The sequence below is a fragment of the Clytia hemisphaerica genome, unplaced genomic scaffold (genome assembly GCF_902728285.1).
Source record: "Clytia hemisphaerica strain Z4C2 unplaced genomic scaffold, Clytia hemisphaerica genome assembly, whole genome shotgun sequence".
NCBI lineage: Eukaryota > Metazoa > Cnidaria > Hydrozoa > Leptothecata > Clytiidae > Clytia > Clytia hemisphaerica.
The window spans coordinates 5728-26430 of NW_027103305.1; the positions used below are offsets into that span (position 1 = coordinate 5728).

Sequence of the window (20703 nt, forward strand, 5' to 3'; positions counted from 1 at the left end):
GGAACTGAACGTTATTTTAGTCTATTGCGTCTAGTGCACACTAAAATACTAAAGAGAAAAGTCAGTTTTGTCCGGAGTAATTCAATATTAATTTGCACCTGACAAAAAGACCAGAAAGTTGACGGTGTGTCAGCCAGGGCAGGATGGTTTCTAAAAAGAAGGGTACCCTGTGTGTGTCTGTACTGTGTGACAGAAATTATGTGGGATATTTTAAAGGTTAACATACAGCGCCCCCTTTTAAATCATGAATAAATCTAATCATATGTTCATTACCTTTTGTTAGGCAATGATACCCTAGCTTAACTTTGGCAAAGTTGCCACTTCCAAGATCACCACGCATTCGGTAAAATCCAATTCGTTTTCCAAGAGTGAATTCTTTGACCAGTCTCTCATCTTCAACTAGGTCCCTAGTGAGCTTCTGAAAGGCACCCAGAGTTTGGTTCCTTTCATTGTTATTCGCATCAGTGTCAGACTCACCAGATTTGGATTTGTCAATAATTTCTACAGCCATGATGTCACATTTTCACCACCGCCACCGTCCTCCATTTTTGCAGTTGTTTGGTTGTCGATGACGATAAGGTCAACTCCGTTTTCAGATTTGTTTACATCGGTTCTCAATCGGTTAGGATTTTAGTAAGTTCGAAGATTTTTTCACATCGGAATGTTGTTTTTCTGCGAACTCACTTACCTTTACAAAAAATTTGGAGAGCTTGTATGTTGCTCCATAGGGAAACTGACCACTAACCATGTTAACTTTAGCTTTCGTTTTCGAGATCGGAAGTTTCCAAAAAAAGTCAAAAGTGACTTCACTGTGGACATAAAAACACATTTTAAAACAATTTTATCATTTCATCAGCACTTTATTCTTATCGATTGAAATACCTATTATGTAGCACAGAAGGCTGTGATATTTATTAGCTCATCACTAAGCTCTCTTACAATCTCTGATAGTCAAACGTTTTTATTTTTAGGGGTCAATTTATATTTTGTGGTATTTTGCTGTGGCTTCTTGCAGCTGACTTGTCAATTGACTGGTCAATCTATCTTTATTTCCAAAGCTTCAAGTTTTTAGAATGTCTGTTGAAGAAGAAACAGATTTTCTGCCATTGCATGAAACAATCTTCCTGAAGGATGCCAAGCGTTTGGAACATTTGATTGAAAGTCAGAAGTATGACATTGACAAAAAAGACAAATTTGGTATTTTCTTTTTACTTCTTTGATTTCCTGCTCCATAATTTATTGTTTGCTTAGTTAAGAAAATTTGATTTTATCTCTGTATATTCTTTCAAACCCATACCCAAGCTCTCCCCGGACATAATACGGGGCAAATGTCGCTGGGGAACGAAAAAAATATCTCCATACAAACAAACTGCGTGACCAGATAAAGTTAACGTGCCGCCGACTAAGTTCGCGTGAAAGCGGCAGAGTCGTGGGAATAGGAATGGCTAAATTGACACCCATGCCTTACCCATGCAATCACATCACCCCATCGTTTAAAAGTATGTGTCGCACAGACCACGCGTTCAGTCCGGGGTAAGTCTCAAAAAGTAATGTTAAAATCCCCGGACAGGCAACAAGAAAATCCCCAGAGTCCGGGGGGAATCGGGAGGGTCATCTCAAAGTATATTATAATGTTGTAAATTCATCCTTAATTTCAGGAAACACTGCACTTCATATAGCTGCCATGATTGGAGCAACAGGTTTGTGAATATAATATTCAGCTTCTAGAATTTTGTTACATGTTTTTTATATGAACAAACCATTTAAAAGCATTACAGTTAGGAACATTTGGCGAGTTCCTGTACGCGGCCGCAATCAAAAAAATCATAACGTCACTCAATAAAAAATGGCGTTCGTGTCTTTTCGCACTTTTTTTAGCCTAGACGATGTAGCAAACATAGTAAGTATAAGCACACTGTGCTTTTAATTGGCTGACAATTTCTTTTGCGTCGGAAAAACTTTTTCAAACTTTCAGTGATGATTGATCAAACTATTACAATGAAAATTATTCAGCGCATTTTTTATCTTCTTACCTTTTTCATCTTTAATCAGTCGGGTGTTTAAGATAAAAACTGCAATTATTGCTCTTTTCGGAAATTATTGCCGAAAACGGCAATTTTTTTAACGATGAAATGCTGAATCAGCAGAAAGATAAAAAAGTAAATAAATGAAAATTGCCGTTTTCGGCAATTATTGCCGTTTTTGCAAATAAAAGTTGATTTTATTATTGAACACGTGGTATTTGACACCCTCGCGATAAGTAGGCCCACTGTGCCTCGTTTAGTTTTGTTTTCAACTGGTTTTTGTTGGAAATGCAGATAGCAAAATCGAGTCATATGTAAACAAATTTACAACGGGGGTTTTGTTATCTCTTTCTGGCTGTGTTTCGGCATTGATGCAGGATCTTTTAACTTATTATTTTAGAACTTTTCATGTTATTGAGCAACGAAAAATTGAAAAAATCACTTTTAAAAATCCGAAAAACCTTTTTCTCGATGCAATTTTACTATTTTCAAACACCTCTGACATCTTTGCCCTTAAAAGGACAACACATTTTGCTGATTCAGCATTTCATCGTTAATAAAATTGCCGTTTTCGGCAATAATTTCCGAAAAGAGCAATAATTGCAGTTTTTATCTTAAACACCCGACTGTTAATGAAGCACTCGAAGTTTACTGAAAGTAAGCACATAAGATATTCTTATAATTAATGATATTCATTTAAACACACTTTGTTATGTTACAACTAACTCGCCTTCTGTTGGAAGATCATATTGGGCGTTTTGGCGTTACCACCCTCGACGCAGCGAGCGCCTTTGTCTTTCCGCAACTCTTTCCACCATTTTAGATGGCCTTAACAATAGATCCAAAAGGGCGCCATAATCTTGGAAGATAATTTGTTTTGGTCTCCGGCTTTGGGAAGTAGCAATGTTTTTGGTTGTTTTCGATGCAAAATGGTAAGAAACTTAAGTTTACAAGTGTCATTTAGTTTTTGCTGGCTTATAGAATGGCAGGATCCTGGATGCTTTCCCTAACTGCATTAGGCTTTGATAGCCAAAATATTATAAGAAAAAAATTAAGAACATTTACACCTTTCCCGTGATTCAAACTTTCTGGAAAAAATGTGCGCTCCACTGTTGTATATAAAATACCGTCAACTGCTCTAACTTAGGACTATCTGACAAAAAATGGGACGGCAATTCGGCCACCATTTCACCAAACCTCCAAAGTCATTTGATTTGACTTAATGAACGGCGTATTAAAAAATACACAAAAACAAATTTTTTGTCAAAGAGATATAACAGTAAGTGAAAATACAGACCAGATATCAACCAGTCCCATGTTCGACCAATTGTCTCAAGTTAGAGCAGTTGACGGTAGTGTGGGAGGTAAATGAATGCGATTTTGTCTGTGAGGGGTTAGGGTTTTCAGCTTCTAACTTTTGATATTTGATATTTGATGATCAAGCTTTTAAGACTTTTATGAACTAATTCAAAACCTAACAATTGATCAACATGTTCCAACTGTTATTGTGACAAAACTCCAACAAAAAACTTGGGCTAAACCTTGGATCACCCCTGGAATAATCAAATCAATTTCACAACGTCAATTTTATTCTAGAAAATATATCCAAATCAAAGACCCAATCATGAAATCTTTTTACTACCAAAGATAAAAGATATAAAAACCTCATACATCATAGATTACTCTTACACGTAAGAGCAAAAATAATCATTATTCTCATATTTTTTCTGTCCATGCCACAAATATCCTTAAAGTCTGGGAAGGTATTAGAGAAATCATTGGTTCTGATCCTAAATCATCTCCATCATCTATTCGTGTCAATGGTCATCTCAACTCTGATCCAAATATTGTTGCCAATGGCTTCAATAACTTCTTTACATCTATTGCTGACACCGTTCGCTCTGAAATTGGTCCAACCAAGCGTAACTTTTCCCATTACCTCAAGAACCGTATTAGGGATTCTATTTTTCTTGATTGTTTTAACCCTGCTGAAGTATTATTAACAATTAATTCCTTATCTCTAAACAAATCATCTGGTCCTAACAGCATTTCCCCTAAGATCATCCGTTTATTGAGATTTGATCTCTTTGGCCCCCTGTCTTTTCTTTTCAACCTGTCTTTGGAATCTGTATTTTTTTCCTACAATGCTTAAACTTACAAAAGTCATCCCTGTGTTTAAAAACAAAGGCTCTCCCCTTGAAATCTCCAACTACCATCCAATATCCTTGTTTTCCAACATCGAGAAAATTCTTGAGAAACTAATGTACTCCTTAAACTTACAAAAGTCATCCCTGTGTTTAAAAACAAAGGCTCTCCCCTTGAAATCTCCAACTACCGTCCAATATCCTTGTTTTCCAACATTGAGAAAATTCTTGAGAAACTAATGTACAGTACTCCTGGCTAATTACCTTTTAGATTCTCTTTTTAGTATTTTTTGAGTGTCAATTTGGTTTTCGCAGGTCTCACTCAACCATCCATACCTTACTCAATATTGTTGAACGCATACGTAAATCTCTTGATGCTGGTAACTTTGCTTGTGGTGTCTTTGTACCTACAATAGGCCTTTGATACTGTTGATCACTCAATACTTATTTCAAAATTAAATCACTATGGGGTTAGAGGAAAGGCTAATGACTGGTTCAGATCGTATTTATTAAACCGATCTCAGTTTGTTTCTATCTCATCTAATGAATCTTCTATCAAAATAATCCCTCATGGGGTTCCACAAGGCTCTGTTCTTGGACCTCTCTAATTTTTAATTTACATTAAAATGATCTTCACAACGCCATTTTCTCAAGCGAAACTTTTCATTTTGCTGATGATACCCACCTCTTATATTTTAATGATGATCTTCTTTTCATTTGCACGAGAGTCAATCAAGATCTGAGATCACTCCAAAAATGGCTCAAAGCCAACAAGATATCCCTAAATACTGGGAAGACCTTTCCTTAAAATCAGAGGTAAAATTTTTTCTCAAAGCTCAAATATTAAATATCTCGGTTTTTTGATTGACTCACATCTCAACTGGAAAGCCCATACCACTTCATTATCAGCTAAACTTGCCATGAGCAAATGGTATCATATCAAAGCTCAGGCACTACGTTTCAACAAAAACCTTAGTTAACATCTACCATGCTCTATTTCATTCTCATCTTCAATATGGTTGTCAACTATGGGGTCTTAACACCACATCCAAGCCCATTTTTATTCTTCAAAAGAAAGCCGTTCGTCTCATGACTTTCAACAACTTTCAATGCCCTTCTTCACTTTTTTCTGATCTTAAAATTCTCAAAGTCTTTGACCTAGTCAAATGCCTTAACATTTCTTTTGTTCACAAATTTCTGAACAACAGGTTACCCCTTGACCTTCTAAATTCTTTTAACTTTGTCCAGCTTCATGCTGATGATGAAGATAACCAAGGCACCAGAGGAGCAAGATTGAAGTTTCTTTTTGTTCCTTCCTACAATACCATTACTTTTGGTAATAAATCCTTTTCTAAAATCTGCATAACACAATGGAATAGTATTCAGCGATCTTATCCAAATATTACTCTGAGCTCATCTGATTTTAGCCTTGTCAAATCTCTTGCCTTTACCCACTGTCTTGGGGAATACTGAGCACACCCCCTCTACACTGCTCTACACACAGCGTACTTTCTCTTTTTATCTTTATCCAAACAAAATCTATAAAATTAACATACCTTAATAATTTATAAATTTTACAAAGGTTATCAGTGCTTAGGTGGCCGCATCTTTATGATTAGTCTAGGCTATAAGGCGGTCTCCTTCCTTTCTATTTTGTGGATACTGTCTCATGTATTATTAGTGTTCAAATTGTATTTATCTCTTTTTTTTTGCAAAGCATTTTCAGGGTAGTATGACATCATGTATTCAAAGAACATACTTTTAAATTTGAGGGGATTTTGATAGAACTTAAGAAAGGCCCAAAAAAACAACTTTCCCTGAGGAAATGACAGGCAAAAACAGGTTTGTTTACCTCCAGAGAACCTTTGGAGCATCAAAATAGGGCGCAGGCAGGAACGGTGTATTTCTTAAAAAATTTGTGAAAATAAAAACATGTTTAAGAGGAAATTTTTACACTTTATTAAAAACTCAAAAAGTTAGAAGGCTTTAAAACTTTTGGATCTTCTTATAAAAAAAGTGTGTATAATATTGCCTGGGTGCTAAACTTTTAAATTTTGAGGGGTCATAATTATCAAATTTGGTTCATTAGATCAAAGGCTATGCTCAATTGAATAAAACATTTCTCATTCAGAAAGTGCTTGAAAACATTAAAAATCAACCTATCGAATTAAACAGAAGCATGATTACATGATACATCAGTATGTTATTTTAGTCATTGAAAAATTAGAATTAGTTGCCATGTCAAGTGACCTTTTGTTATGTAAAGGAAAGTTGAATTCCAATGAAAAGAAGAAAATTTGTTGGAAAATGCAAAAGAATCTGGTCAAATTCATTAAAGTACATCAAATCAAATGTGGGTTTCAAGATAAGAGCATTAAGCCTTAAATTGACTTTATTCAAATAGTTTTAATAAAGATTTTAAACCCCTTCTAGACTTAATTTTTAAAATTTATGCGTTCAGTTAATAAAAAATGCTCTCATTCATGGAACTGTCAATTTTGAGACAAAAAGCATAACTTTTGATCTAATGACCCACCAAACTTGATAAATGATATATAAATTATATCTCAAAATATGAGTTTATCTTTCTTCTTTCCAATGGAATTGGGTTCAAAGAGAGAAACTTTTTTGTGGTGTGCCTGGTATACATTAAGTGAAATAGCAAAATTTTCATTCAACAACTATTACTTGAATTCATATGAATTCTTGATTATGAAAAGTTGATTTTTATAAGTCATTGAAAAGAGTATCATCATGTATGGGTCATGAGCTTCTGTTGTGTTATAGCTAAGAAAATATTATATATATTAAGTGAATTAAATTTCATGTAGTTAATTTTCTTAATTTATCAGGAGTCTTGACCCTTTTTCTCATAAATTTTGCGAAAACTCTAGGGAAATGAAACCAATCAGGTTAGAATTATGCAGCTTGTAAACTTTAATTGTTGCAAAAATTCTCAATTCCCAAAAAAGTCTACATGAAAAGGAATCCACTTTAAATTGTGATATTCCTTCTGACTTTTACTTTCAGACTGTTTACAGTGTTTATTGAAGCATAAAGCTGATGCAAATATTAAAAATCTGAATGGATGGACCCCACTTGCGGAAACTGTCAGTTATGGAAGTCGAACAGCAAGTAGGTGTTGCCTTGTTGGATAGGTTTTTAATTTATATCTTTCAATAGATAAAGTTAATTTTAAGAACATGACCCTATCTATCACAAATTTTTAAAAGGATATCCCAGGCCAAATATTTAATTAAGACAGCTCAAAAAGGCCAGAGTTCCATGACTGGATGCAAAAAAATCATGAAAAATAGTCTGTATTCATGATTTTTTTGTTATTAAAGAATCATGCGGAAGTGTTTTTTTTTAAGTCTCAAATTCACACACTACATTGTACTTGGTTTTAAATGGTTTAATAAATTGAAAGTTTGATCCTGAAGATATTTTAAAACCATTTAACAATTAATTTCCTCATTACTTCATTTTAAATATTTTAACAGGTTCAATTTAAAATCATTTTTAACTTCTATTTTATCTTTTTCCAGTCAAATCAATATTACGCCGGATCAAGCAACAGAATCGTGAAAATATGGATATAAGAAGACCTACACTTGTCAAAACTTTAAAAGATGTAAGATATTTTTGGGCCATAAAGGATGACTGTTGATATTTATATATAGTTTGTGAGTCTTACTATCAAACTTTGAACATATTGCACCTTTCGTAAACAAGGTTTAAATTTTAAAATTTAGGTAAGTGACAAAACCCTTGTTTTAACATAAAATTCTTTATTCAAAATTTAGCTCAATGATTTTGAAATGGAGCTACGATGGGAATTTCACAGTTGGGGTATGTACCAGTAAAATCTTTAATATATCAATAGTTTGCATGGAAATGGCTGTTTGGTAATAATTTTAAGGAAATAAGTCGCAGGTCAAAATCTAGAATTACAGGGCAGCCTCCGCAAGTGACTGAAAAGGGTACTTCTGCTGTTGTTTTTTTTCATAAAAAGTTTTTTCTTTCAATTTCTTAATTCAAGAAATGTAGCGTCTGACCAGATACTAAAAAGGCAAAAAGGCATTGTAACTACTTCTTTAGACAGGAGTAAGTTTTTAGTTTTAACGTGATATTTTTTCTTTAGTGCCACTTTTATCCCGGCTCCTCCCCAGTGATGTTTGCAAAATATCAAAGAAAGGATCTGCAATAAGGTATTCAATAAAAGTTTTTTCAATTTTAACTTCAAACACTATTGACAATTTCTAAACTGAAACATGTGTTTGTCTTGACATTCCCTTCAAGCAATTCTATGTATAGTTATAGTAATTATAATAGGTTTTAACTTTTTCTTTACCCTGTTAATAGCGTTTTATGTATTTACCTGATCTAAAAGAAAATCAACACTTGCAGTCTTTCATTCATTTATAAATCAATTAAAATTTTCTTTCATAGGATGGATTCTACACTCATCGAATTCACAGACATGAAATGGAAAAGAGGAGATATAACCTTCTTATTTAGAGGGGATAAAGAAAGTAAGTCAGTCATTTATATTCCTCTGGTTTCAAATCTTTTGGTTTTAAAATCAATATATACTAATTGAAGTTTTGGGAAAATGTCACGCTAGCCCAGTTAACATAACAATACTCATAAAAATTTGAATGCCGCGGGTGGGAAACTTTTTCATCTTCAATATAAAAACTCAAATGCTAGGTCTGACAAGGAAGGGAAGTATGCATCAGAGCGAAGCCTCTCCATTGCAATTTCAAACAACAAAAATTTTGACAGGTTCTGACGTCAATTTTATGAAAAAGTGCCACAACATCACAAAGTTTCAAACATGGGTGTAGCCCCTTTCCTTAAACTACGGACCATGGTGATATGCACCACTCAGTGGCGTTGTGGCAGGGGGGGCCGGGGGGGCCATGGCCCCCCCAGCGGAGCTTTTTTGAAGGGGCGCCAAAGAGCAAGGGGCGCCAAAAGAGAATTTTTTTAAACGCCCCAATCTTAAAAATCATACTTTATGCGCCTTAAATTGCGCCCAGGACCAATTTTACTGGGATAATTTTAAAACACTTGCAATTTTTTTCACTCGCTTCGCTCGCAATACAGTTAATTGGTAACTTCTATGCAATCTAGCTAATTTACAAGTTTTTTTTTGTACAATATAGCATTATTAAATGAAAATCTAACATTGCCCCAAAACCAATATGCTGACAACAATATTGAAATCATAAAAGATCAATTTTTTCGCTCGCTTGCTCGCATTACACCTTGTTTCTTTAACTTTCTTTTCACTCTAGCAAGTGTCAAATTTGTCTATTTTTATTTTAGTGATTTAGGGTATCTTGGCAGTCGATTTTCAAAAATTTTCTAGTCGGCCCCAACCATGGTGGCGGCCTGGGTGGGGACACCACTTTGGAAAATAAGGGGGGGGGGCGCCATTTAAAAAATTGACTTTTGCCCCTCCAGAAAAATTTTCCCACAACGCTACTGGCACCACTGTAATGTTTTCAGGAAACCTCTTGCAACTAATTAGCTTTAATTTCATAAATTGACAATATTGAGAAAGATGACATTGCAAGGGTGTTTATACTGAGTAAAACGTTTATGTTTCTTCTGTCTCCTGTTCTCCTGTATATTCTTTTGGGTTTTTTTCCTTCAGCTTCTGAAAATCTTATAGTCATGGACAATGAGAATAAAGTCTTTCAGAAAATACAACGTAATGAAATAGATTCAACACTGGAAGAAGAAGTTGATTACTTAATGTGCAGGTAATTATCATAAAATCTACCAGGAATTCAATGAAAATGGAAAATGTTTCTGCTCTAAATTTTTGTATATCTGATGACGTAATCAAATACAGGGATCAGGACTGACTTATAAGGTTTTCTTAACTGAAAAAGTCAGTGAACAGGGTTAGAATTAAGGACATTTAGAGTTGTAGAGGGCAAAGTTTTATGAAGACACCCTCTTCCCAGACAATTAGGACTTATATTTCAGCTTTTCATGTAATAGATAGGTTAAATTCCATTGAATGCTATTAATCTTTAACTTCAAATGCATGTACACACGTAAAAGTGTATACTAAAAAAAAAATGCTAAACCAACTTTTTTCATACGGGCAGTGTTAAAAGCAGGGAAGCACGGCTTACTGTCTTCCTAGGTCTAGACCTTTTTGTAGTTGTTTGAAAAATTTGAGTGATTTTCATACGATACCAATGGCACATTGATTAATGTTCTTTTTTCTTTTAGTGATATAGTATCAGCACAGATGTCCACCAAAACCATCAATTTCACACCAGCACAAAATGGTTGGATATTTAAGGAAGATAAAGTAGTAAGACATTTAATTTGGTACTCAATTACATAAGGAAATTCCTCTATGCTTTTTCCAAAAAGTCTTATTTACAATATTCATGATGTAATGTTTCATATGGAAGCACAAAAAAAGCCTGGGGTATTTGCCACTAATTTTATTGTCTTTAATTTTAGGTCTCTTTGGGGTTCTTTTTTATAAAAAACATTACATCATTAATATCACGTAGTGTACATAGATCAAAGTTTGGAACGGTTGTCTAATTAGCTTCCATGAAATTTTTTTCGATTTAATAAAAAAACCACCAAGCAGATCAGGAAATCAGTTCGAATCTTTTATTTCTTTTCATGGATTATTGAATACCAACCATTCTTCTATACAATAATTCTTTGAATTTTAGGAGGTAATTGGCAAAGTATCTTGTGATGTCTATCATGTTCATGGGATGAATCTAATATCAAAGAAAAGGTTAGCTGCAATCGTTCTTTTAAATTATTAGACACTCTCTAGTAGAAGGTTCATGTAAAGTTTTATGCCCTCATTTAAAATTTGGAAATTTTGGACAATTCAGTACCTCAGGGTTAAGTTATTTGACATCATTTGGCATAAGTAGACTAAAACCTAGTCACTGCAGCCTTTGGGACAAGGGCTAGTTGGTGTGAAAGTTATTTAATGAATAGTTTTATCCTTTTCATCATTTTCAGACGAGAACATCTCTCAGAGGAAGATATGCGCAAGAATAAGGTATTTATGTTATATTTTGTTCTATGAGAGAAAGTAAACTTTTTTTTGAAGCCTTCAGTCAGATTATTTTTTAACATTGTGGGTTTTTAAAAGTGATGTTTTTAATACGAGCTTAAATGCTTGTAGATTCAGTATCACACTATTTTGAAGTTAATGGGGTTTTTTGACCTTCATTTTTTTATCTGGACTTGTTTGTTGTTTGTTGTTTTGTTTGGGGGAAGAGATCAGGATGTCTTTTTTCGCAGGGCTCCTTAATTTTATTCAAGTAAAATGTATTTTTTGATATCACGATTGACAAAAATCACGAGGTCAGCATCGAAATTCGGCTCAAACTAGTGCTCCTTCATTCTTTTTTGACCCCACTACTTTCCAGATGATGACGTGGGCCCTGATGTTCACCACTTTTATACATTTAAACCTTACTAATGATCTTTAAAAGTCCATTTCTCCTCCTTAGGAACTCAGTGAAGCATTTCATCGGGGAGATACAATGTTGATGGAAAACGAAAAATGTCAACCGGTAAGGCCAAAGTTTTTCACAGAACTTGTATCAGTGTGGTGACTTTTTACCCTATCTTCATATTTCTTAAAGCCTTGAATTTTTATGTTGAATGGGATATGACCAACAATTTGATTTATAATACCGGGTGTGCCACAAAAACGTTTCTCTCTTTTAATTGAATTTTATCGAGGTCTAATAATTTTGAAAGAGCGGAATTTTTTTTCATTGGAAAGAATGATAAACTTACATTTTGATGGGTCATTTATTAAGTTCGGTTCATTGGACCAAAAATTTATGCTCGATTGAATAAAAAAGCTTCTTTTCAGAAGTTAATTAAAAAAAAGAAGTTAATTTTCAATCGTCGAGAAAATTCACTTGTGACGCACCAGGTATATTTCAGGAAATTCTTCCCACCACCAGATTCAATATCTTAAAAAAGGAATATAAAAACAGTTAAAACTTTAACTAAACATAAACATATAACAGCAAAACAACCTGAATTCCTATAGTCTCACTTTGGCCTCTTGATTCAGTACTCCATTGTTTAGTATTAACCTTCGTTTTTGTTTCTCTTGTAGCTAACTCGAAAGAATTCATTAACCCCTCCAATGGAAAACCCATGGTCATTTGTAAATTATATCGAATCAAGGTAATCGAATATCATATCTTCAAGATACTAGAGTGACTTCAAAACTCGTGGGGGGAGGCTCCAAGATAAATAACTCTGCAGCCCTTATTAAGGGTACATCTTAATGAGATGTACTCAAGTGTGTTGATGGCAAAATTTTGGAAAATCTGACCATTTTCAAAGATGATAAACTTTTTGGTCAAATTAGGGTACATTTTCTTTGTACTGTAAGGATCCTACTTTGTGACCCAAATTCTCTTTTCCAATTATTTCACACAATTTTTCAATTTTTTCTATTATCTTTTATTTCTAATTTTAAGAAAGCAATGCAGTGTTGCATATCTTGAATAATTCCATACCCGATTCTGTATTTTTCGTCTCATATAACGTGTTTTATTTACTACTTCGTCTATTTTTGTCGTACACGTTTTTTTATAAGAACAAACTATATAAGAACATAAGGCTTCGATGGCCAAAATGTTAAGAACAAGTTAAGAATATTTTAAGGCTTTGCGGACTCTAAAACTCCCAATATCTTAGGAAAATGGGCGAAAATACTCACAAAATGGTGAAAAAAAACATGTTAAAGAACATTTTCAGGCTAAAAACTCAAAAATTTAAGAACATCCGAAAACTTCAATGATTTTGGATGTTCTTATAAAAAAACATGTATCTCTTTCATTTGCAGTGGTTTGTATTTGGGACGTGATCCAAGACAAACGGAATCTAAAAAGACGATCAAAGGAAACGTTTGGATGGTAAGCAGGGGGGGGGGGGTGAAGCAGTTACTACAAGACATCATGCCGGTTAGTACCATGGTGGTGTGCCATATGAATTGGATCAAGTCACTTAGTACTCAGATGTACTAACTGCAAAAAAGGGTGGTCCCCTGCTAAAAATTTGCCAAATTTTGGTACTAACTGTGTAAAAAATAGGATTTTGTGAGAAAATTAAAAAAAAAGACAATATTTTACCAAAAAAGATTTTGGGGAAGTAGATTTTTTTTTCAAATTTTCGAAATTTTTTTTTCAAATCTTAAAAACAATTTGCTGGTTGCAATAGAAATTTGATTTTCTAAAATGTTGTTTTTTCCTATTGAAAGCTATGGAAAATTGAATCATTTTTAAGATATTAAATTTTATTTTATTTGATTTTATTGAATTTATGAAGGTCAAAAGCCTTTTTCAAGGCTAATTTCAGTTAGTACTAACTGTACTAAGTGTACCAAGGTGGTGGTGTTACTAACTTCTTCCGAGAAAGCAGTTAGTAGGCATGATGTCTTGTACTAACTGCTTCACCCCCCCCCCCCTGTGGTAAGTTTGAATTAAGGGAATGGAATTTGTTTTTGATTTTTGGCAGATCATAGTCCGTAATTCTAGTGTTTTCATTCTTAAACGTATAATTTGTTTACATTTTTTTATTATTTTTAGAGTGAGGATTTCCCACTATCAACCGATCTGTGAGTAAAATTTTATAATTATTTTTAGAACATCTTTTTAACCCTGAGAACCGAGAAATTTCTTTGTCTAAAGGCAGAACGCTAATTCTAACTTCTATTATTCGAATCCCTTCTATAATTCGAACTACTTTTCCCACCAAGAATAAAAACCTCATGAATTACTTTCTCTATCTCGAATCTCTCTGTATTTCGAACAAAGTAAATTTCCTTCAAATTAGCGAGAGTGGACTACTTCCTATAAATTAGCGAGAGTGGACTGTATTTCGTTCCTTATTTCCACAGAATTCTTAACATACTAAACGTCATCGCACCTGCAAAACATTTCCAAAAGATGAAAGACTTCGTCTCTCTCAAATTACCGCCTGGATTCCCTGTCAAAATAGGTGAGCTTTTTGATGATGTTCTTGGAAACATGATTTGGAATAATTTTCGGCAAAACATAATTTTGATTACGTAGAATAATTTTCGGTGTGAGGTAGGGACATATGATCCGCATATGATTTATATGATCGTATGTATGTCGGGGCAAACATTGAAAATGAAAATTATGTTAATTATGTTCCCATTTCTTTGTACTTCATTACGGCATTAACTTTTATTTCGAAATCCTCACAACTTGATGTTTATTAATGATGGCGACGGTTAATGGATTTTGTAAATTTTGGTGGGGATTTAATTTGGTGGATGGGAAGATTCAAAACACAATTCGTTTTTGGCCTGCTAAACTCTCCACTATTCTCCTCAAAATTAATACTCTTTAAAGTACTTAAAGAGGTTTTTTATGTTTAGTAAGTTGCGTAATTTCCGCCATTATGGAAACAAACGATCGAATCTGTAGAGGTGACCCCAATGAAGTAGAAGCCGAAGGCTAGAAGTCAATCTCTTTGGTAGGATTTGAAACCAACAAATCCTACCAAAGTTGCGCGGCCTTGAGCGGCTCGCCTGGTTTTTACACAAATGACAGATTGAAACTAAAATTTACCGCTGAATTTCGAAAAAAATATCAATCGTAAACAAAGGAATTGATAGATTCAATCTGTCGTCAAAAATACGGCGCGTTTTTTAAGGATTCGCTTCTTCTTGCCTGAGAAAGGTTAGAGATTCTACTCTAGCCCTTCGGGCTTTAAACCCAATGGGTGACCCCTTACGCAAATCGAACGTTGCTCACAAAATGGCGGAAGATTTCCAAGTAAAAATAATGCAACCTTTGATTTCGTATAAAAGAGTATTAAACCATTTTATTTTTTGTTCTCGTTGTAGAAATTCCAGTATTACCAACCATAGTCGCTAGAGTATCGTTTCATGATTTCGAATGGAAGAATGAACTAGACGATGATTTATTCGTACTACCCACAGAGTATAAGGTAATGTATGCAATTTATCCGAAAAAATTATTCTCAACTCAGCCTTTCTAATTCAGAATTATTCGTGTCGGCAAAAGATTCTGGATTCTAAAGCACAGTAAGCATTATTACGTCGGCAAAAGCCAAATTTACGTCGACATTTGGGAATTGGAGTGGCTGCAACTTCACTTGAGCTTTAATCTGACAATGTATGTCTGTCCGAAAACCTTGGGGCAGGCTGGAGACTTTAGAAATGGTCGGATTTTGCTGAAATTTAACACACTTGCTCCTTGGGTGAATATCTGGAGGCGTTTTTTCCATTTTTAAGGGCGTGGTCACGAGTTTTCGCCAAAACGAGGCTAAAACTTTTGGGCAGCCTGGAGACGTCAAAAATAGTCGGATTTAGTTGAAAATTAGCACACTTGTTCCTTGGGTGAATATCTGGGCTGTTTTTTTCATTTGTTGAAAATTTTTATTTCAAATTTTCCTATTCGGAGACAGTCCGATATCATCGGACCGGGTCCTATCTCGGGATAGTTTCCTACTCCTAGATGGGGAAATCACATCATTTACAAGACATTGTATTCTGTGCCCGTGACACATCAGAGCCTTGCTGTATCGATGATGATGCACGCACAGTACAGGTACTGAACATGAGTACCGTCACCACACCATATTCAATGTCCGGCATATCTCCCCATACTCTTGTATCAGAGTGATGGTACCATATTCCTCTCACATGGTATGGGTTGACCCGGGCCAAGGTACATTCACTTGCCAAGTGAATCGCAGCACCCAGTGGGAATCGAATCCTGACCTCCAGCACAGAAGTCAAGAACGACGACCACTGCACTACTGCGTCAAATTTTACTATTCAATAAGATATATGTTCAATGAAATATTTCTTTGTTTAGTGCCAACCAAAATATTATGATACAACCAAATTTTACTATTCAACGAAAAATATTAATAATTTCTATAGTCAAAATTTGTGCCAACAAAAAAATATTCGTTCAACCAAAATTTCTCCATAGAACTGCATGCAAGAAGAGTAATAATACTCAGAACACTGTTTTTCCGGTCCGTGTATTACACGCTAATATGGGGCCAAGTGAGACCGAGCTTCATGTTTTGAAGAATTTGCTCTCAGTAGTTGTCCTGTGGTTTATGTGCGATGGTTTTGAGTTACAAAAAGAAGTTAATCGATGGATTAAAGCAAGATTAATGTTTACTTACTTACTTATATCAGTATGTGTGTAAAGTAGACGAGACACAAACATAAAATGAAAACAAGAAATCGAAGCATTGCCGACCAGTTGATCCCTAACAGCCTGAATTATAAAATATTGACTCTTCCACGGTTTAAAATTCGTTTCAAATCTCTTTTAATAATACCACGAAGTTCACTCAGAGTTCCAATGAAAACAACAGGGTGTAAAGCAGACGACGCACAAGCATAAAATGAAAACAAGAAATTGAAGCATTGCCAATCAGCTAAGGAAAGTTGAACGACAAGTAATACGGAAAACCCAACGTTGTACGGTATCAATAAAGCTTGGTTGAACATCAGTAAATAGCCAACTTGTTTATTCCTCTTCCGCCGCTCTTTGATCACCGTTAGCTGTTCTGCTTCATCTCCGTGTAGCTGCGATGTTGTTTGTTGGATCTCGGCGATAATCCGTTGACCTTCTCTCTGAGTATAATATATAACTGGTAACTCAACCGAATGTGTGAGCCAAGCTAAAATCACAGTGAACAAATTGTGATAAGGTCGATTTGAAAATGATTTTTTCCCGTGTTCAACAGTGGCGCTCAATACAACAGTCATACTAAACCATGTAACGGCTATCAGGAGATAAGTTCTCTTCCTTGATATGATATTTTGGTACGTCAAAGGGAGACGTATGGTGAGATATCGATTGATTGATAGATAAATCGTGGTGAGCATTGTTTGGAGAAGACAACTCCTGATTATGACAAGCAGTGCCATATTGATATATTCATTTACATTGTGACCAGAGATCCGATCGTAAACAGTCAGCAATGCACCAGAAAACAAAAATATCATATCCGCTATAGAATGATTAGCAATAAAGATGAAATAGGGTTGGTGTAATGATTCATGTTTTTTGAGTGTCCTTAAAATGATACAATGTCCGAAAATGGATATTACAACAGCTATAGGTATGATTGGTGCAAATGTGTTGAGAGACATACAACTTTCCTTGTCGTTGGAGGAGTAATTTAGAGTAGTACGATTGTTTATGATGGAGCAGTTGAAAATATTGTATGGTATTGAGCAATTGTATACAAGAGAGTTGGAAAGATAGTAAAGAGTGGTGTTATGGTTATAGTTCTGTATTAAATTAGTACTCATTGTATTGTCGGTGATACGTGATACGGAATCGTTACATTTACTATCTTTACGTCGTATCAAAATGAACCATTTTTCGCCCCGATCTTTCATACAAAAGATATTCATATTTTTCCTTTGAACTCGAAACTTTACCGTTGTTTTAATTAAAATTGGAAACAATGATAAATGAAAAAATGGGATATTTCAAGTTATAAGTGTCGAAAGTACCAAAAATTGAAAATAGATTTTCTTTAATTATTTTCGTATCCTGTATTTTACTATTCAACCAAAAATTTACTATTGACGAAATATTTTATTATTTAGTGCCGACGAAAATATTATGGTTCAATCAAAATTTTACTATATAGCGAAATATTTTTCTTTCAACCATAATTTACAGTTGTTCTCTCTTCCCGCGGCCCCCTCCCCCCCCAAAAAAAAAGAATAATAAAGCACAGAACAATCATTTTATAATTTGAAGCCATCAAAGTTAAGATAATAGTAGGGGGAAATTTGTAAAATCGCTTGAATTTTTTAGTCAAAGCACTTGTTATACATTTTTGGAAAGCTAAGGGGTAGGGGCATCAAAATAACTTGGGTGCCAATTTTTCTCGAGATATTGAGCTTCCGAAAGTGCAAAAACTGGACAAAAAAGCTGTTTCTGGCTGAAAAACATTGAAAAACACTGTTTTTAAGGATTAATATCTCGAGTTAGGTAAAGAAATCACCTATACTCGCAATATATCACTAATCTTAATATTTTGAGAGCTTTCCAAAAATATACAACAGGTCTCCGTTTTCTTAAGCTAAAATTTTCATTAATTTTTCACCCTATGATTTTTGCTTGAGACCGTCGTATTTGTCCGAAAATCACACCAAAGTGTCCGAAAAAAAATTGGCACTCAAGTTATTTTGATTCCCCTACCCCTTAGCTTTCCAAAAATGTATAACAAGTGCTTTGACTAAAAAAATCGAGCGACCTCAAAAAAACGAACAAATTTCCCCCTACTATAATAACAAAGCAGTCACATCAGTCTATCGTAAACCAAATAAAGTACCAAGCCACTGGACATCTAAAGTGCCAAAACGCTACGAACGCAATGCCATAAATGGAGACTTGTATCGCTCCTATAAAATATCCATGGACTTTAAAGCAGTAAAAACAAGCTGTTTGTTCCAAGTTCCAAAAAGCAGCTTTTTCTACACGTTTTATTGATAGTGTAATTAATCAATTTGAAGAAGAAGTCAATTCTTCTGATGAGTATCCTCTTATTCCTGATTTTCTTTTTGAGGTCCCAAAGAGAAGAATTTTGATTGAAATACCGTTTTGCGAGAAAAATGAAATACTAGTGAAACGCTTATAAGAGAAATTAATTTTTTTTACGAATAATAGTTTTCATTTTATTATCAAAATGGTCAGCGAGAAAGGTGAAATCTTTATTCCCTTTAACAGACAAGAACCCGGACCCAGTCTGAAAAATTTACCAAGGTGATTGTTCTTGTGGTCAAATTTACATTGGTGAAACTAAACGAAACGTCACTACAAGATGGGGAGAGCACGAAAATGTCACTTTAAAATCAGAGCCTGCAAAACATTTAAATTCTTACTCAAATCACAAATTCCAATGGAAAATTGTCCTCAATGCCCCAAAGAATTGGAGAACTCGTAAAAATCTTGAAGCATTATTTATTGCTCTCAAGAAACCTGGACTTAATGACCAATTAGATTCATCAAAATTACTGCTTTTTAGAGTCACGTAGATATTTTAAATGCATTTTCTTTTGTTTTTAGAATGTTTTTAATCAATTTTAATTGCTCTCGAAAAAAACTGAATTTTTTAGATGTAGATAGAAATTTGTGTAATCTGATAGAACCAACTTTTCGCCCTGTCTATTCTAATTGTGAATTTAAGTGGACTGATAAGTTGGCTGTCTAAAGTCAATGCATTGCCCTCTTTCGACGTCAATGCAATGTCTTCTTTCAATCTTTTCAAAGCAAAGATTTTAACTACCAACATTGCGCCCACTTTTCGCCTACTCAAACAATTAGAATAGGCAGGGCAGAAGTTCGGCCGTCTAAGGTAGAGTAAACATTAATCTTGCTTTATTCCATCAATTAAAGGTTTTGTTTTTAAATAAGAGTGATTTCGTTTGCTTACTCGTCAATTTTAATTCATAAGCTTTTTGGACCTACCTCGGAGGTCCTATGAATTAACCGATGAGTCAGTTCGTTCGTTCGTCCGTCCGTCCGTCTGTTACCAGCTTATGCCGGAAAACTGGTTTTTAGGCATTTTCTCGAGATTTTATCATTAGATTTTTCTGCGTATTAACAATGCCCAAAACATGGCCGAGTCCGATTTGTGAGAAAAATTTTATGCCGGAAGTCGCCGTTTTTCTGGATTTTCATTGGACTTTTTCCTCATAATTGGTTGTTTTTTCATTCAAAAGCATTTTTAATAGCAATGCCCACCATCAAGCATGTTTCAATTTTCAATAAAATTGATTTTTGAAGCGGGGACTATTTAAAAATCGCCGGAACAACCTATTTTTGCCAGAAAGACAGTATTTCTTGAATCTCTCGAGCTGTACTTTGTATTTTTTTATGAAATTTTGCACACTGATGCAAAATGACAATACCTAAAATGTGACGGAGCCCGATTTTCGAAAAAAAATTTTTTCGGCTGAAAATGCTGGAAAACCCGGTTTTTTGACATTTTCTCGAATTTTCATTCTTGGTTTTTTTTCATTTTTTGCACAGTGATGCAAAATGGCAATATCTAAAATGTTACGGAGCTCGATTTTTGAAGAAAAAAATGTCAGGCCAAAAATGTTGGAATTATGCCGGAAAACCAGTTTTTTGGCATTTTCTTGAGATTTCATCATTAGTTTTTCCCGATTTTTTGCGCAAAGATGCGTATTAGCATGGAGGTAATAAAAATATAGATGGAGAGTCAATGCCTTTTCTTCTATTCTGATTTATCATCGGAAGCAAACAGCTGTTTGGTTGCTTTGGGAATAAGATTATTAATTTTGGGTATACTCGTGGGAATATTTAAGATGAACGAAAAGACATTACATTTTTAACAAGTATATTGAAATATAATAGCCTTGTCATGAAAAATTGAAAAAAACTTCACATAATAAGCACAATACTCCAAACTTCTAGGGGAAGCTGCCCATAAAG

The 20703-nt window shown here is 34.4% G+C and overlaps 2 protein-coding genes across 2 annotated transcripts in view; one reads left to right on the forward strand and one right to left on the reverse strand.

The window, feature by feature from the left end:
- The first annotated feature begins 969 nt into the window (after positions 1-969).
- The window catches only part of LOC136811996 (ankyrin repeat domain-containing protein 13C-like), a 24414-nt gene continuing 4680 nt past the window's right edge, over positions 970-20703 (forward strand). Inside the window, exons 1-17 of the mRNA XM_067068603.1 lie at positions 970-1197; positions 1659-1700; positions 7199-7303; positions 7717-7802; positions 7975-8020; positions 8313-8379; positions 8621-8703; positions 9834-9942; positions 10424-10508; positions 10888-10955; positions 11192-11231; positions 11689-11751; positions 12312-12382; positions 13050-13119; positions 13792-13820; positions 14103-14203; positions 15081-15184. Of these exons, the coding sequence (XP_066924704.1) occupies positions 1074-1197; positions 1659-1700; positions 7199-7303; positions 7717-7802; positions 7975-8020; positions 8313-8379; positions 8621-8703; positions 9834-9942; positions 10424-10508; positions 10888-10955; positions 11192-11231; positions 11689-11751; positions 12312-12382; positions 13050-13119; positions 13792-13820; positions 14103-14203; positions 15081-15184 (1293 nt within the window). The 5' untranslated portion in view covers positions 970-1073. The remainder of the gene's footprint in view (positions 1198-1658; positions 1701-7198; positions 7304-7716; positions 7803-7974; positions 8021-8312; positions 8380-8620; positions 8704-9833; positions 9943-10423; positions 10509-10887; positions 10956-11191; positions 11232-11688; positions 11752-12311; positions 12383-13049; positions 13120-13791; positions 13821-14102; positions 14204-15080; positions 15185-20703) is intronic.
- Positions 16500-17712, reverse strand: LOC136812011 (uncharacterized). The gene has a single exon (XM_067068604.1). The coding sequence runs from the start codon at positions 17643-17645 to the stop codon at positions 16500-16502; it is 1146 nt and encodes a 381-aa protein (XP_066924705.1). The 5' UTR covers positions 17646-17712.